The 18,976-nt window shown below is 37.7% G+C and overlaps 1 protein-coding gene across 2 annotated transcripts in view; it reads right to left on the reverse strand.

The window, feature by feature from the left end:
• The window catches only part of CFAP44 (cilia and flagella associated protein 44), a 94,926-nt gene that overhangs the window by 57,681 nt on the left and 18,269 nt on the right, over positions 1-18,976 (reverse strand). For both annotated transcript variants that reach the window (XM_081080312.1, XM_081080313.1), the window contains 10 exons: positions 17,736-17,952; positions 15,834-15,948; positions 12,976-13,140; positions 11,018-11,173; positions 10,555-10,602; positions 9,905-10,004; positions 8,961-9,055; positions 5,564-5,773; positions 4,834-4,944; positions 1,019-1,180 (listed from right to left, as the gene is read on the reverse strand). In XM_081080312.1, coding sequence (XP_080936438.1) covers positions 1,019-1,180; positions 4,834-4,944; positions 5,564-5,773; positions 8,961-9,055; positions 9,905-10,004; positions 10,555-10,602; positions 11,018-11,173; positions 12,976-13,140; positions 15,834-15,948; positions 17,736-17,952 — 1,379 coding nt within the window. The remainder of the gene's footprint in view (positions 1-1,018; positions 1,181-4,833; positions 4,945-5,563; positions 5,774-8,960; positions 9,056-9,904; positions 10,005-10,554; positions 10,603-11,017; positions 11,174-12,975; positions 13,141-15,833; positions 15,949-17,735; positions 17,953-18,976) is intronic.

An 18,976-nucleotide genomic window follows, 5' to 3' on the forward strand; every position in this document is an offset into this window, starting at 1 on the left:
AAAAGAGACATTAAGAAGATGTAAAAACAACTGCAATTCATTCATTCTACACTTAGGGATGACAAAGAAAGTAGAAGGAAGATAGGGTCCTAGAAAAACTCCCAGCTCTGATGTAACAAGTAATGTCATTTAAAAATAACTATCAATTTGGGGATATAACTTTGTCATTACAGTTTTCAAATCATTGGAATAACTTTACTACCATATTACCCCCATTGATCCTGGTTTTACAGAAATTATTTTGTCATTTCTTTTCCTAATAAGGAAGCTAAACACCATTTCCCTCAGAGTCTATCACTGTCAGCCCATGAATTAGGTGGACTGAAATAGTCCCTGAGGGAAGTTGTTTCTATGTGTAGTAATACTGTGATTTGGGCCCTCAGCATCTATCAACTGGCTATTGCAAAAGGCCCCTAACCCAGGCTTCCCTACTTCCCATCTTTTACCTCTTTATTCTGTTTACCCCTCAGAATTATCTTCCGAATTTATATGATCTCATCACATCAATCCCCTCCTCAAAAACTCACAATGGATCCAAATGGTCTACGAAATAAATTAAGACATCTTGGCTGGTATTTCAGGAACCCCATGTGCTGGTCACAGACTCTTGCCACACCCCTCCACAAACTGCATCCCTCTGTTTCACCACTCCATTCTCATTTACCCAAAATACCAAAAACAATTCTGTCTTCCCTCAGGATGTTTTCCCAGCTTTTACAGTCTCCCTCCTCATTTTCATCCTTTCAAAATTGTTCCCATTATTTAAGTACTAAATGTCACCTTCATTCAGTCATCTTTGACCTCCTCTCATCCCTCCATCACAATCATTTATTCTTCTCTCTGCACCCGTCTAAAATTATTTTCTTTGCACTGTGATTTTAATATCTACTCACGACTGCCTTCAAATATGGGGTCTGTGTCTTGCTCTTTTTGTATTTTTCCAGGCTTACAACAGGATATTTTATATTCTAAGAAGGAAAAAAATATCAGAAGATAATGCTTCAAGGAGATCTCATACCAGAATCTTAGACTTGACACTTGAGAAATGGAAACATTTCGTGCGCATGTCTGTGATTTCATAGGAAACTACATAGTGATCCTCTACATCCTCCTTTATGGTTGGATATGGAGCTTCAAGAACATAGCCATTCTCACAGAGAATCAATAAAGTACTTTCAGGCTGAAAAAGAGCGGTTAAACATACTTACATTTAAGCAAATGTTTAAAAGCATAGTTCAAGAAGATTACAAACCAGGGAAAATATAATCGCTATGTGTACTCACCATTTTTGAAAGATACTGAATTCCTCCCTGCAGTTATTATTGGTAGTAAGTCACTATACATCATTATTGATACCAATTAATTATTATATCATTATTAATTAATAAGATAAGTGTTCAAGTTAGATTTAGATTTGCTTCCTTTATAGATACCATTCATATTTTCTGAGACAAAAATGTGGTTGTAAAATACGTTAAGCCAAAGGGCAGAATATTAAAATTAGGACTGCCAAGGAAGCAACATCATTAATCATCAGAGAAATGCAAATAAAAACCACAGTGAGATATCACCTCACTCCAGTCAGAATGGCTTTCATCAACAAGACAAATAGTAACAAGTGTTGGAGAGGCTGTGGAGAAAAAGGAACCCTCATACACTGTTGGTGGGAATGCAGACTGGTGCAGCCGTTATGGAAGGTAGTGTGGAGGTTCCTCAAAAAATTACGAATAGAATTACCATATGACCCAGCAATCCCTCTCCTGGGTATCTACCAAAAAAATTTGAAAACATTTATACATAAAGACACGTGTGCTCCAATGTTCATTGCAGCTTTGTTTACGGTGGCCAAGACATGGAAACAACCAAAGTGTCCTTATATAGATGATTGGATAAAGAAGTTGTGGTATATATACACAATGGAATACTACTCTGCCATAAGAAAAAATGAATAGTGTCATTTGCAACAAAATGGATGGATCTTTAGATTATAATGCTAAGTGAAATAAGTCAGACAGAAAAAGCAGAGAACCCTATGATTTCATTGATATGTGGTGTATAAACCAAAATCAACAAAGAACAAGACAAACAAATGAGAAACAAAAACTCATAGACACAGACAATAGTTTAGTGGTTACCTGAGGGTAAGGGGGGTGGGGGGAGGGAGATGAGGGTGGTGAACACACAATGGGATTTATAGATGATGTATTACAGAATTGTACACTTGACACCCAAGTAATTTTACTAATCATTGTCACCCCAATAAATTGAAAAAAAAAAAAGAAAAAAGAAAAAAAGAATAACTCAGGTCCAGATAATAAGGCATCATTTTTTATGAGACCAGGAATAACCTTGATTCCAAAACTGGCAAGGACGTTACAAAAGGGGAAAATCATCACTGTTATAAACTTGGATGCAAAAATATTAGCATACTGTGTGTGTGTGTTGTGTGTGTGTGTTAAAATACAGTGAGTTGATATGTGTCAAGACGAGAAAAGATCAAGTTCAAAGCGTGATGCATGAAACAATGAGGAAGAAAGAGGATACAAAGGACACAGACTTAAAAGATGTTTAGGATGCACAATCAGTAGGCCTTGGGGAATCAGGGCAGGGTGGTTAGAAGTAGAGAAGAGACTGGAATGACTCAAGATTTTCTAGTTTTGGTAACAGGAAGAACCGTGGTCCCGGAATAACACAGGACAAAAAACATCTCAGAGGAACTCTCCATTCATACACCTCAAAATTACCTTCAGAAATTCTAAAAGATCGAGTTCTGTCAGTTCTACCTTCTACATGATCTAACGTCCACACAGTCTTTCACACCCTGATCACGTCTTCTCTGGAACACGGCTGCCTGAAAAATCCACCTGCCTGTCCTCTAGGTCCCTTGTAACTTCTCCACACTGCTACCAGTAACTTCTCCTTGTAACTTCTCCACACTGCTACCAACGTGATCACGGGAGTGACCACGGCAGGAGGAATGGCTCTCTGTGTGCTGGTGATGCGCCCTAATTGGAAACACCAAAAATAATGGGCAGGTGCTTAATGCGTTCAGGAAGTTAGGAGGGCTTACCACTGAGCTAGTGGGAGCTAGGAGCTATTGCTATCTGGAGAGTTGAAGTATGCAGCATGTCAGCTATACATGGTAATTTACTTATTTCCCCAGTTTTATTGAGATAATTGCCGTAGAATATTGTATAAGTTTAAGGCATACAATGTGATTATTTGATATATGTATATGTTGTGAAATGAGAGGAACTGACTTTGATATTAGTAATTCCCAAATACTAGAAATACAAGTGCTAATCAGCAGCACTGCCTGAAACAAGCTTTTAATTGTGTTGGAGGTTTTTGGTCTCTTATGCCTACTTTTTATTTTTTTAACTCATTTTGAAACAACTATTGATTCACAGGAAGTTGCAAAAGTAGTACAGAGAGGTACCATGTAGCTTTACTGAGTTTCCCTCATTGGTTACCTCTTATGCAACAATATCAAAACCAGGAAATTGATATTAATATAGAATGTATATGTAGTTCTATGTCATTTTATCACATATGTGTAGATTCATGTAACCATCCACAACAATCAAAATGCAAAACCATCCCACCACGGAAAAGCTCTCTCTTGAGTCGCCCTTTATAATAACACCCACCCCTTTTCCATCCACCATTCCTAACCCCTGGCAAATGTCAGTGTCTCTTAACTTTGTATCTAGGGAAGTGATTGAAAGTTGCACATAATATTATTATGCTGTGACAGAAACGTTCACACTTTAACAAAGAGCTTCCTTTGCAGCTCTCATTCTCTTCAGCTAAACCACTTGTACTCACCTCCTCTCCATCTACCTACATCCTACCAATTCCTCAAGATTAAGGGACAATAATACAAAATAATAACTTATGTTAACTTCTCCCTTTCTTGATATTTCCCTGTTTTATATTCCCAATATATGTTGTCTAGACCACTAATATTTGTCACCGGTTCCCTGGTGGAACCTTGTATATTTCTGTGATAAAATTATTTAACTTTTTAAGTATTTGCATTTTTTATCCTTCAGAACAGACTGTTTTGTACTGCTTATTATGAATGCATCACTGGTCCCTAGCAAAGATGAAAACAATGAGTATTGTTAATAATTTTTAAAAAAAATTTTCTAGATACTACTATATTTTCGTAGTCCCTTTTCCTTAGAAGAGCTTAAAATAGATTATAGATGTGACCCCAATAATCTTGACAGCACTTCTATGCAGTTCATCAGTATCATTATTATCCTGGAACCTAGGACAGCATCTGGTTTAGACATTCAATCACTATTCGGATGACTGAATTATCCCATGCTCAAACTTAGGGAAATTAAGATTAATAATCAATACTGAACCACCAGTTGTTGTTAGGAAAGAGGTGTTAAAAGATTAGAAGAGAAAATGAAGGTAGAATGGGGGCAGAAGAGAAGTAAAGAGATAAAGACGAGGACAAATACACTCAGACCTTAGAACTTAACTGAATGTCAGGACTGCCAAACCCAAGTCAACACGTCCTGACACGTTGTGTATCTGGGTAAAGGCACCTTTGTTAAAGCAAAGCCTGATATAACCCAATGTTTACTTCTAGAAGGGACTGTGGTCAACTAGTTAGCGCATGAAAGAGAGAGGGGTAGTGAGGAAGGTGTGGAATTCCTGAGGATGTTTGCCAGCCAAGGTAAGCAGCATTGTGGTCCCTCAATGCAGGACCCAGGAGAGGGGCTCCTAATTCCACCTGCTATTCTCTCTCTACCGGAACACTTCATTATGTAGTTAATTGAGATTAAAGCACAAAGACAAATAATAATTACTTACATGAATGATGGTAGACCATATTAACTGGCAAACAGGTCCAGGAGTATTAATATAACCGATTGGTTTATAATTCTTTTCCACGTCGAAGAAGAAGACAGTTTTATCCTTACTCTAAGAAAATGAGAAATGCAGACCAAATATGCATTATTATGAAATCCATTCCATAGAGGAAAGAAGCATTTAATAACTACAGTATGTCCACTATACACTTATATCTACAATGGTCACATATCCCAGATTATTCTGGGAACGTTCTTATTTCAAATATTCACTTCACTTTCCCCATGAGAACACTTGACAAACCATGTATGCCGGTATGTAGTTCTGAAAAAATGATTACTATATCTGTACATAAGATTAATTGAGAAAAAAATCACAATGCATATGCTCATGTATTAATGCACAGAGACTTTACATGGTTATTCTCTTTATTTACGGCAGTTCTACATAAGAATATACTATAAAATATCAATTATACATAAAATATCTTACATGATTCCCAGCTGAAATTTTCTACTCATTTAAAATAAGCAGTAGAATCTAATTTGTAAGAATATCTTAAAATGTCGTGCACAGGTTATGCTGAAAGAATGTGAATACAAAGAAAGTAAAATATGGATATGGTCTCAGAAATGAGTATCAGCAAATAAGGCATCATTAAGTAGGAAGATTAATAAGGCAACGTTAACAATGAAAGTTCAACAGGAAACAAAAAAAATCTACTACTCACCCCTGTGGCTAGAATTTCTCCATCACGATCATAAGCTAAAGCAGTGACATGAGCAGTATGGGGTTTGATAACATATTGCAAATGAAGATCTGCATCCAAAAATTTCTTCCGTCCTGCAAAAATTGTGAGCCCTTTGGGATCATAAAGTTCAAGAATTCGAACAACACCATCTTCGAATCCTACAATAATCTGTGCTCCAGTGTAGCTTACCTTGGACAAAAATTAAATGCAATCTGAAATTAGTTGATTAAGAAACTTGTATTACATAACAGATATCTCTGTATTTTATTTAGACTTAAGTAATTTCATACTGACTGCCCAATGATAATTTCTTATACCACTTTCTGGGAACCTCCATCTATTCTAGGACAGATCCTATCACTGCGGACTCTAAGACAGGTAAACAGTGGCAATTCAAACACTCGATGAGCAAATGTGGGTGGAGTGTCTGTCTACCATCTACCAGGCACCTAGCACCAGCAAACCAAGAGTGAACACAATAGTCTCAGCCCCTGTTTTCATAGAATTTATAGTCCAGTGGGGAAGACAGACATTAATCAATGACAAAAATGAGTATGGAATTAGGAACTGAAATACATGGTAAAGGGGAAAAAACATCTTCTCTGAGAGCATGTAACAAAGAACGCTGGCCTACACTGAGGGCTTCCTAAAAGAAGAGATGGTAAAGCTGAAATCAGAAGGATGCCCAGGAACAAAGGACAGGAAGGTGGGGGTAGCACTCCTGGGAGAAGACATAGCTTGTACAAAGGTTGTGTGGCAGGAAAGAAAGTAACTCAAGAAAAAGTTATAGTTTGACAGAGCACACTGAGCGAGGGAACAGTGCTTCCACAAGAGGCTGGAGACGGAGGTAAGCAGACACCGGCTCACCAAGTGGCTTAAATGTCACCTTAGGGATAGTCTTCATCCCGACAGCAACAGGAAGTCATCAAAAGGTTTTTAGTTGGGGGTTGAGGGTGGGGAGGTCACACGATCAGATCTGCTAGTTCAGAAAAGTCATCCTTGTTGCCACTTGGAAAGATCTGAGATGGCCAAGACAGGATGCAGGGAGACCCTATGGGAGGTCTTTAAAGAGACAGCTGCCGGACTCCAGGAGAGTGATTGTGGTCACTTGGTCTGAGGTGCTGCAGTGGACATGAGGGATATAGACATGTTTTAGTAAGAAGTTTAACGGCCCTATTTGGTAAGGACTGGATATGGGAAATGAGGCCGAGGGAAGTGTCAAGGACGAATAAGACATGTACTGAGGCAGGAAACACGAAGGGAGCCAGATGTGCATGCGGTTTGTTGTTGCTATCATTATTTTGGAGGGTGGGGTGGCTGAGGGCAAGCAGACAATCATGAATTTAGTCTTGGACATGTTGAGTCTCTAGAGATCTCAAAATAGAGATGACATAGAGTCTGCAGCTTAGAGGGGAAGTCTGGGCTGGAGATATAAATCTAGCAATGTCTGAATGTCCTAAATCTGTTGTCCCCCAAGGCATTCAGGAGAAGGGCGACAGCCCTGGTATTCTTTAGGGCAGAGTGATCATCCCTGAGGGCAGGCAATTACGAGAATCTTTGGGAATAAGAGAACTGTATTCCATTCAACCCCAGTTGAATGTTTCCTAATTCAACAAACATTTACTAAGTCTCTAAACGTACCAGTAACTGTAGAGGCACCGGAGGTGCAAAAAAGAATAGTTATGGCTGTCACCACGAAGAATAAACAGTCTGGTAGGAAAGACAGACAATAAAGCAAATCATCTTAGTATGTTGTGATAAGTGCTAAAGAGAGGTATGTATACACACAGTCCTGAACAAACAAACAAATAAAAGAGGAAGGATCACTTAGTTCTATTTGAAGGTGGGGTAACAGAGAACGATGCAGAAGAGATGACGTTTGACCTGAGCTGAGTTGTAAAGGATGACGTGGAGTTTCCCAGAAGGCAAGGAAGTAGGGAGAAGGGGCGTTTTGCCTCTAGTATAATATCTATATGATCATTACTTGGATATAAGGCTAAAAAAGGAAATATTCTATGGGTATACCACAAGCATCTGAATAAATGATTCAACTACTTGGGCTGTATTTTAAAGACTTCAGGTAAGAGTGTCTTATAGATTAGGATAAAGAGTGAGCCAGGCTTGGTAATCCAAATACTCTGTGGTTTCTATTTATTCTAGCCTCATCATTGTTCTGCCTCTATTCCCTGGCCCATGTTTTTCTTCTGATTTTGATCCCATTATGAAAGTCCCCTCCAATCCAGCCATCTTCACATCTATTTTGAGCCTGAAACATTTTCTCTTTGATTTCAACCCAAAATAGCTAAGGATAAAACATTCCCAAAATACTCCCATAACATTTTAAAAACATGGCTGCAAATTCATTGACATGCCTCCCATGGAGAGATGGGGTTGAAGTCCCTCCCTTCTTGAATCTGGGTGGGGCTTGTGACGGCGTCACTCAGTGGAGTATGGCAGAAGGGACATTAGGTGACTCCCTAGGCTGGGAAGACCAGTAAGATCTTTGTTGCAACACTAGACCTTGGAGCCCCGAACTGCCATGTAAGACATGTGTGACTGCCCTGAGGCCACCATGTTGTGATGAAGCCCAAGCCACATGGAGGGGCTTCAGGTAAGCACTCCGGCTAACATTGCAGCTTAGCCCAGCCTTCAACCTGGGTACCAGACTTGTGATACAGAAGCCTTTAGGTGATCCAGGCCCCAAACATTCAGGTCTTCCCCGCCGAGGCCCCAGATACTAGGAAGCAGAGATAACCCCTCCCTGCTGTCACCTGTCTAAATTCCCGATCCACAAAATATGTAGCAAAATAAAATGATTGCTGTTTTATGCCACTACATTTTGGGGTAGTTTATTACAGAGCAATAGATAACTAGAACAACTCGGTCCCTGACCAATTTTTTTCCACAGCTATTATCTAACATATCACATATCTTACTTATTTATTTGTTTATTATTTGTCTCTGCCTCCTGTCTCCACCTAGAGCATAACATGCATGAGTAAAGTATTTTTGTCTTTTTGCTCATTGTTGTAGTCCCAGAATCAAGAACAAGGCCCAGCACCTTGCAGGCACGCTGGAAATATACATAAAATGAATAAAATCAGAGTCAGAAGGATAGAGGATAGATACACAAAGTTCTGTTGGGTAATTATGGAATTACTACTAATCTGCAGGTGGCATAAAAATAGATTTTTATTAAAACAGGACCAAAACCACAATAGCCAGCTCGTGATATGATTTCTATCACGTTCTAAGTGAATAACTTAAAATTTTTATTCTTCTCTAAAATCGAGTCAGAAAATGTCTATATATCCAAGAAATAGAACTGGTATATTTACTAGCAGAATCTGGTAAAAGTTCATTATAATAAACTTACCAGCCGGGGTACCCAAGCAAGGGCAGTACCTCCTTGCTTGAATTTCACATGAGCCAAAGGAGTTCTGCTACCAAAATCATAGATTCGAATAGAGCCTAGAGAAAGATAGTTTTAAAAAAGAAACAAATGTATACACAATCCCTTTTTAAATAAGCTTGGCTCACTTTACATGTTACGAATTACAAGAAATAACTAAATCAACTGATAGCCTTTCTTTAGTGAAAAATTTTTATGTCTACCCTCAACCAGGTATTACCATTTTCCCCCAAAAATAAGACCTAGCCGGACCATCAGCTCTAATGCATCCTTTGGAGAAAAAATTAATATAAGACCCAGTCTTATTTTACTATAATATGAGACCCAGTATATGATATGATGATATGATATGATATATGATATGATATAACATAATATAATACCGGATCTTATATTAATTTTTGCTCCAAAAGACGCATTAGATCAGATTATCCGGCTAGGTCTTATTTTCGGGGAAACATGGTAAGTTGGTTGCAAAAATTTAAAATAATTGCAAAAACCACAATTACTTTTGCACCAACCTAATAATATATACATAAACATGAATAATAAAGAAGACAACTGATGATTGACTGATAGATCAATTTCACCTTGCATGGTCCACACAGATTGACCATAAGTCAGGAAGAAAGGAGATGGAAAGAAAAGGAAAAACACAAATGTGGATAATACCAACACGAATAGCATTTCCCTGAGTGACTTACTGATTGTGTCCTTTTTTAAATCTCACAATAACCATGATTGCTGCATTGGGTGCCCTCTCCCCTCCACAAAAACTCACCTCACTTGCATTAAGAGGTTTCCTTTTAGAAAAATTCTCAAATGCTTTTAACCAAACACATATAAAAAATTGTATGGAAAACAAAACAAAAATGCCAGACATATCTTCATTCAGAGTTCCTACTTACAGTCCAAGGCAGTAGTGACCATGAGATAAGTGAGAGGAGACACGGCCAATGCTTCAATGGCTCCAGAGTGGAAGGAGAAGAGGCATTCAGGATCTTGAGTCTGATAAGAAGACAGAAATTCTATTAGATCTCAAAGATAGATTAATATAGAATTAAGTTCAAGTTTAAAGAAATGCAAATAGAACCCTTTAATACATGTGTGATTGTATCTGACTAGAAATAAGAGAAAGCACAATGGGTTAGAAAGAATGCTGGACTTTGGGATTAAGAGAGAGTGCTATTTGCAGTGGATGGCTGTGTCATTTTGCACAAGCCACTGAGAATGCCAGTTTCCATTTCTTCGTTAGTAAAATGAGATGGCAACTGCCTGCCTACTAAACAGGATAGTGATGAGGTTTCCATGATAATATAAATGGCTTATATTTATGAAAACTATAAAGCACTATATAATGTTAGCCATTGTTATTGCCCCTTTTCTGGTAAGTTTTGCTATGAGATGGACCTTTTCTTAAATGTAAAATTATATGTTGAGCAAGTTTTTGATGGGAGTAGTGATCGAATATGGAGAAAGATAAAGCGTCTGTTAAGGAAGAATAACAAACATTTTTATTATGAAAATTAGAAAAAAATAAGAAAACTGGGTCACTTACGATATTTGAAAAACTAAGGTCAAGCTTCCATATGGCTCCACTGGCGTCCTAAAAAATGAAATACCTAATAATACTTTGTTTTATCATTTTGAACTTTTATCAAATTAAAATAATTTTCTTCCTATGATTTAAAGTAAGGACAAACAATATTATCAAAAGCTTCCATATATTTTAAAGTGTGAATGAAATTTAATAAAATCAGCTTCTATATATCTTAGAACACAACCACACAATAAATGAAGCAATCTCATTGTACTTGTAGTCAAACATAACAAAAATGTTCCTAATAGGTTTTCTGAGTATAGAATGTAGGTCAATTAAATACCAAAACTCAGGAACTCTTCATTCAGGTATCAACAGTAGTTTTAATAGTAAAACGGACTTACAGTGACAATAAATTATACCAATTTAATTTTATGTCCAGGTAACTTTAAAAGAGCCAAGAGAGAAGAATGCAACTTACCTGTGCCAACCAAATGTTGTTTCCAGTTTCGTTCATTTTTATCATAGAGAAGAGTTTGACTTTCTTGTCTACTTGAAGTTCGTTAATGGGCTCGATCTCTAGCAATCCAGTGTCATCTATAGTATCAGCTGTGTCTATGGTCTCAAAATCCCATATCTTATAAAATTAGTAAGAAAATATCTTAATCACACAGCAGTTTCTGAATTTATATTTTCTAAACCAGAAAAGAAATACAAAGAAATTCTTTTATATTTACAAAGATTTCTGACAAAACACAGCTCTGAATAAGAATTCTAATTTGCTCAAAATCGTCTGTATTTCAAGGTCTCTGTCAGGTCTTTTGGCACATCGAGTGGCCATAAGGAGCAAATGGTTCGCCTGTTCAGCAAGACATCATAATACCAAGCCCTGTTTTGTACCCACCAGTAGGCCCCTGGGAAGGGGAAATATATGTTCTTGCTTAGTCATTCAAGCACTATCTTCGTTATAAGCAGAGAAAATGAGTGTAGGTGATATCTTCATTAGAAAATGTTTCTCTTTCTTATAGATTTAAACTGTACTGTTCAGATAAGGATTGTTGTTCTTGGGGTAGAAGAGCAGAATGCTACAGGAAGGATGATGGAGCATAGTTTCACTTCACGTGGCAGAGAGGACCTCCCCTACGAAATGCCAAAGCCCACTCTGGATGGTTCTGTTGACACACCCTGCCACGTTATCCTAGACTCAATAACTCAGACTCTGGGAAAGTAACTTCAGGGAGGATGGATGTTGTCCCATAGATGAGCCTCGCTGGGGCCAGACTAACACCTGGGAGTTGGGGTAAATTGTCCTAAAGGGTGAGAGGTAGAGATTGACAATGCAGAGGACTGAAGAGATGAGAGTGGACTTTAGAAAGGGAACCAAGCTTAGAAATTAGTGGTGTCCATGAAGAGATCCTCTGTGAAATACTTAACTTATTTTCTCTTGAGGATTTCTTCCACTCGGTATTTTGACATTTTGGGGTGACATATCTTGGAAGGCTAGTGAATATATTGTATGACATGATAAAGGATACAAAAGATTCCCATAGTAATGAGTAAACTCTAAAAAGATTAAATTTAACACGGTAAATGTAAAAATTTTATACTTGGGTTCGAAAAGCCAGTGGTACAGAACAGACTATGGGAGACACGGCCTAAACAATATAGTAGACATAGTAAGCTTAAGAGGTGTCAACAGAGTGACCAGAATATTTAAAAAAAAATACAGTCTTAGTTCTGATAATGCTTCCTAAAGAATATCCAGAGAACACTATGGATAGGTCCCAGAAGGAATATGTTCCGTATGTACCACAAGACATATCAGTGGCTCCAGGTTGGCCAGCAATGGCAGGGTACACCTATAGACGTGTGATCATACCCAGGGGGACTTAGATGCTGGAGGAATGTCCCAGCTTAGCCCACACTATGGTTAGGAGAGTGTCCACAGGTGAGGACAAGTGAGCTCACTAGTGGAAGGCACAATGAGCAGGGGGCATCCACAGGCAAACCCTCTCAGCTCACCTTTGCGTATATTTCTGACTGGTAACCTTGGTTAACAATAACAAATGTTTGGCACTTTTGACCCTAGAAAATGACCCATTCATACTAGGCATTTTGGAAGGACATCCGTATCCACTCTTTATATTTTGCTAACATGGGCTTTCATTTTCTGAAGCTGCTATTTCACCAACAGAGTCAAAATAACGAAAGATCCCTTCAGAAAATTTCAGTGCTAAGATGTTGTAAATTAATTTTGATTAGATTTCAAATCTTTACCACAAGAGAAGCATTACTTAAAAGGAGTTGGCCCTAGGAGTAAATGACCACTGATCTCCTTCATAAAGCACCTTTGTGAGAAATCAAAATCTGATAGAACCAATTGGGTGATCCGCATGGCTTAGCTATGGGTGCTACTGTCCAAGTTTTAAGAAAACTTACCCTAATGTATCCATCGGACCCGATAGTGATAACTTCACCCTCATCCAGCATTATCTGGTTGATGGGACCCTGGTGACAACACTTACTTATAGATCGACAGAGCTCAACTTTGATGAAGCCAGCTTCCCAAAGCAGCATGTTGCCCCATTCTGACCCTGAGAGCACCTGGCCGGTATGCAGAAAGGAAGGAATGTGCATTAAAACAATTGTGTATATTTGTGCCTCAAATAGCAGATAAGAATTCTTTTTTAAAGATTATTTTCTTGATTAAAAAAAGTAAAACATTTTAAATATAGAAAAATAAGAAAATATAGAAATGAAAACTCACAACCACAGAAATAACCACTAATCACATTTTGATGTATTTCCTCCTTGTGGTACGTATTGTTTCCATTATTATGATTAGGCTGTATGATGCTGGTAATTTTTCAAACATATCTATTACATGTTTCTTGGTAAATCTCTTAAGGACATAATCCAGGAGTGGAATTACTGGGTCAAAAGTTAGAAGCATGTTTAAAGTTCTTGATAGATGAGATTCTACTTTTGAAGTGTGATAGTATCAACTATTATAAAATATTTGATAAGGTGTGAGGCCATTACTGAACTCAGAAGATTATAGCATAACAGTATCCAATTTCAAACAAGAATAATCATCTGGAACCACCTCATGTTAATCCCTTTAATCCAGCACTTCCCAAAGTACATACCACCAAACACCAGTTCTTCGGATGTTTAACAGGTACTACCTAGTATGTAATACTAATGTAGTATTGGACTCTGTGCCAAACACTGCTTGAGCACTTTACATACATTAATTCATTTAATTCTAAAAACCACATGAACTTGTACATTTATTGGGGATACCAGCTATGCAGGTGTGCAGGTTGGGCACTTTATTTTCCCAGAGGAGAGTTTTTCTCTTCACATAAAGGAAACATGTGGGCCAGCAGAAGCCCTAGCATTATCCCCATTTTACAAAGGGAAAAACTGAAGCCCAGCACAGTTAAGTATCTTGCCCAAAATTACCCAGAGGAGTCAGGATTCTAAACCCGGCATGTGGCTAAAAAGCTCCTGCTGGGACTACCACTGCCTCAGAAGATAGATGTTCTGATAAACAAAGTCAAACGGATTTCTTTTTTTCTAGGACTCCATGGATGTTTTAATGCAATCGTATATTCACTGAGAATCATCAAGAAGAATTTCTAGATATGAAGGAATTTGACCCGAATGCCGTGTTTTCATACAGCTTCTGTGCAGACTAATGTTCCATGAAATGCCCTTTGAGATACTCTGAGCTAATTCTTGCTAGCCTGCTCTAGGATTCTACATCCCCACCTCCTTCTCACCTAGAGTAACTTATGACCTTACTCAGTCTTGTCTACTTCTTCGTCTACCTATTCTTACCTATTCTACCTATTCTATCAGTTATTAAGTTTCAGCCCACTTTTGGTAGTCTTTATTTAGACTTAGTTTCTTCTGTCCAGTGACTGAAGTCACCAAAAGTCACCAAAGCCCATAAAGCATTCCTTTACGAAATGTCATTCATGTCTAGCTTTCATTTTCCATTTGTCTTGAGAAAAGTCCAGGCCCTCATCAACCCTTCTTTGAGGAAACACCATCTTTCTTCCTACCTCATCTCCTTGATTCCAGCTTTCCCTTCTTCTAATTTGCTTGGCATTTTATGATCAAATTTATCTATAATTTCTTTCGTTTGCAACTCTACTCTTCCAATATATAATAGTCCTGCCTGGTTGTTAAACACTTTGCACAGTAAGACCCAACCATACTTCTCAATCTAATGTCCCTCTCTTTCCCAGCATGAATGCTTTATTCCAATTAGCCCTTTAAATATCTGATATTTATTCCTAATGCTAAATATTTCCTTTTATGGCTCTTATTTAAAAAGGCTTCTTTTCTCCCGTACATCTACACAAATTCTACTGAACACTTTTAAGATATATCTCATACCATGTTTTTAATAAGGGTTGTACTGATCTTTATTTTAGGTTAATTCTTACAGTATTCAGAATTTGAAGATGGAATGATTTACGGTCATCTTATAGATTTGAATATACTATAGTTTAGCCAGCATCCAATCCTTTTTATTTACTCCTATACACCATGATTTCAAATTGAGAATATCCCACGAGGTAGAGGACTAGACCACTTGGTTCCTATATTAATATTTGTATGCTGACATTTACTTTTAATTGAGATGATCACAAATAGCTCTATATAACTCATCCTCATAGGAAGCCAAGTACAACATTAATGGAGGACGGATTCTATAGGCAATATGCCTATAAATTTTGTAAGAGGAAGAGAGGAAGTAAAACCAACGATGTTAAAGAATAAACTAACAGAGTACAGTTGCAGGTTGCAGATGTTATTGTAAAGTGGCTCAATCTTACTGAATAATAATCTGACAATAAAAACAAAAGCCCCAAAACAGTATATAACCTTTGACACAGTAAGTCCTCTTGAAGCATCATTGCAAAGAAAAAAGGGGGGAAAGATAAACATTATAAACATTGCAACTCTATGACATAATTAAAAGTGACAAGTATGTCACTATGTTAACATTGAAAAATGTTTGCACACTATATATGTGTGTATAATATTTAGTAAAACTAAAACAGAAAATAATATGTACGTGTGTTATGACAATTTTGTGGAGATATATTAATTAAAATTGATAATCTGAAGAGGCACAATTAAATATTCGTAATATTCACAATTATAGTAGCTGTTATTGCTAAGATTAGCAGTGTTTTTTAGAATGTATAATGTGCTCTCATATGTGTATGTCACTTGAAAACATAATTTTATTATTGTAGAACAGTGGCTGTACTCACCTTCCCATCCGGGAGCTCCATGTAACCTTCTATATCAGTAGTGGCTGTTTTGCCAAATCGACCTAATGAACCCTGAAGCTTGAGACCAGTGAATGTTAGAGCCATTTCCCAGAATCTACAAACAGATAAGACATTGAACGTACCTCAAAGACTCTTTAATATTCTAATATACCCCAAGCAGTTACATATTTCATAGTTACATATATTATTTCATTTATTCATTCATCTGATTAATATGTATTAAGTATCTACAACCTGTCAGGCAAAGTTCTAGGTAATGTGAATTCAGCATTGAGCAAAACAGACCCCCTCCCCCTCCAAAAAAAATCCTCGCCTTTATAGAGCTTATATTTTAGAGCTGCGCTGTGTTATGCTGTAGCCATTAGCCAAGTTGGAGTACTTTAATTTAGATATAAAGCAATTAAATGAAATTTTAAAAGCAGTGTTTCCGTCAGACCAGTCAGTAGCTACGTGTGGATTGGCCAGCACAGAACATTCTATCCTGGCAGTTGGTCCTATTGCATAATGAAGTTTTAGAGGATGTAAAAGTTTTCCCAAAAATTCAAGTTTACTTGCTGTGTAACTTTAAGAAATTATGTTGATCACACTGTACCTTCATTTTCTCATATACAAAATGGGATGATTAGTAGCACCTGACTCATAAAATTGTTCAAAAACTCTTGGATCAGTGCCTAACACATAAAAAGCAATCAATTGGTATTAGCTATTACTAACATTTTCTTTTTAATATGGTAGATGAATGTATAGTCAGAATGATGAAAACCATGTAAAAAAAGAATCTGGCCTACCAAATGGCTATAAAATAGATAATAGAAGATACCAACAAGCCAATAATATGAAGCCAAAAGCCTAAATAACCAACATTCTTCTCCGAGGCTAAAGTTGGTCCCCGATCATTTGTTTCCATATACTGTTTTTTTAGCATTTCACTAAAAAAACTGGTTTTTAGCACTGTTTTCTAGCATTTCACACATGAAATTGTTCAATGTCTATCTTTCCCCAAAGAAAAATATGCACTTTACCAAATGATGGGAAAATGTAAGGAAATGGAAATTTTTAACCTAAGGCTAACAGAGCGTTACTGGAGAATTTCCCTGAGGCTACACTTAAAACTCTGTTCAATTATTCTATATTACCAATGAATGAGTCAGGAGAAGACCAGTTTTCATTGGAATAAGAGGAATTTAGGATAGATTGAAAATATCTTTCATAAAGAGACACTGGAATCAAGTTATGGGCAGCTTGAGGGTGCTGGTAGAAGGCTGTTAAATAAATGAGTGCAATAGGTTGGAACAAAAGTAGAGAAAAAAAAAGTAGAGAAATAGAGAACAAGTAGAGAAGGACAAAATCATTCCATCCTGGACATAAACCAAGGTATGATGTAGTGAAAAGATGTGGAATGTAGAGCCAAAGCCCTAAGATCAAGAGTTGGCTCTGCTGCTACTTAGACCTAAGGGGCCTGTGTCAGGAATGATCCTGTTGTAATTCTCGTTTTACAGATGAAGACTGGGTTCAGAGATGTCAAAATGACATATCCATCGTAAACTATTGCCACAAACAACAAATTAATAGTGAACCTGAAAGCTCAATATGAATTTGGAAACAGCACGCCACTGCCAGGAAGACATCACACAAACTTTTGTAGGAGATAAAGCCTCCAAGGAGGCAGCAGGCTAAATTTAAATGCCCTTCTTTTATAAGTACTGTCTGTGGCAATAAATCCCCATATCAAATTAAAAAGTTATGTTAGCTTTAAAAAAATACATTTTTTTAAAGTATCCTAATGTCAATAACATCAGCAAAAATGTGTCCAGCTGGTTGACCTCTTAGATAACAGCCTTACGATAACATACTAGCACCTGTGTTGGTCACACAACCTACTTGATGTGGCCTGATCCTGATGTAGTAAGCTGCTCCTCATTGTCAGGATTGAAAGTGACCTTAAAAACTTCCTGGGAGAAAGCTTTTGTCCTAAGTATGGGCTGTTCTTCTTTCCAATTCCAGATGGTCAGTGTGTGATCAGGGTTGTCACCGACAGAGGCCAGCAATGTACCACTGTTGTTGAAGTCCACGTAAGCATAAGCCAGGTCGGTCCCATCTGAAAGGATGAAAGGATGACGGTGAGTCTAGTGAAAAGGGGCAACATTTATTTCATTTTCTACAGTGTATTATTAAAAACGAGAGAGAGAGAGAAAGAGAGAGAGAAAGAGAGAGAGAGAACGTGTCCCTTTGATAACGTGTATTCATGGAAGAATGCCAAGAATCCCCTAAAGAAATAATTCTAAAGTCATTCATCACCTTTGGCTTTAGAAAGAATCACATGATATGAGGTGGAAGGGTGAATAAATCTTAATTACATTTGCATGAGAAAACCTCATGGGCTGCAGCTGAACTTGACCTTCAGCAGGTCCCCTGCCCTGGGGCTGTCAGACCCAGTGGCCAGCTTCAAAATGAGCTGGAGCATCACCCAGCTGCCTCCAAGGACAACACACCCAAGGGGCAGATTGGGCAGGGACCAGAGCCCTGCTGAGGCAGATCCTACTCTGTAGGGTCAGCTCCTGTACAATTACTCTTCCACTGTAGTCAAGTCCACTCCTTACAACCAATGAGTCCAAGGGTAAGTCTCTCCTACTGCCATGCAAATAGCAACCAAGGCTCAACTACAAGAGGAGGACACACACAACTCATACAAGGAACACATCTGGAATAGATGGCTCAAGTGACCAGGAAGATAGCACCACTGAGCCCCACAGCACATGGACTACATAAGGCCACTCTACTAAGACTAGGAAGCATAGCAGCCCCACATAATACATAGAAACAAACACAGGGAGACAGTCAAAATGGGGAGACAAAGAAATATGTCCCAAATGAAAGAACAGAGCAAAGCTCCAGAAAAAGAACTAAACAAAACAGAGACAAGCAATCTACTAGACACAGAGTTCCAAACACTGGTTATAAGGATGCTCAATGATCTCAGGGAGAACATCAACAAAGAGATAGGAAACATAAAAATGGAGATAGAAAACATAATTAAGAACCAATCAGAAATAAAGAATACAATAACAGAAATTAAAAATATATTATAGGGAATCAACAGTAGGTTAAATGAAGCAGAGAAT

The sequence above is a fragment of the Rhinolophus hipposideros genome (assembly GCF_964194185.1).
Source record: "Rhinolophus hipposideros genome assembly, chromosome: 2".
Classification (NCBI taxonomy): Eukaryota; Metazoa; Chordata; class Mammalia; order Chiroptera; family Rhinolophidae; genus Rhinolophus; species Rhinolophus hipposideros.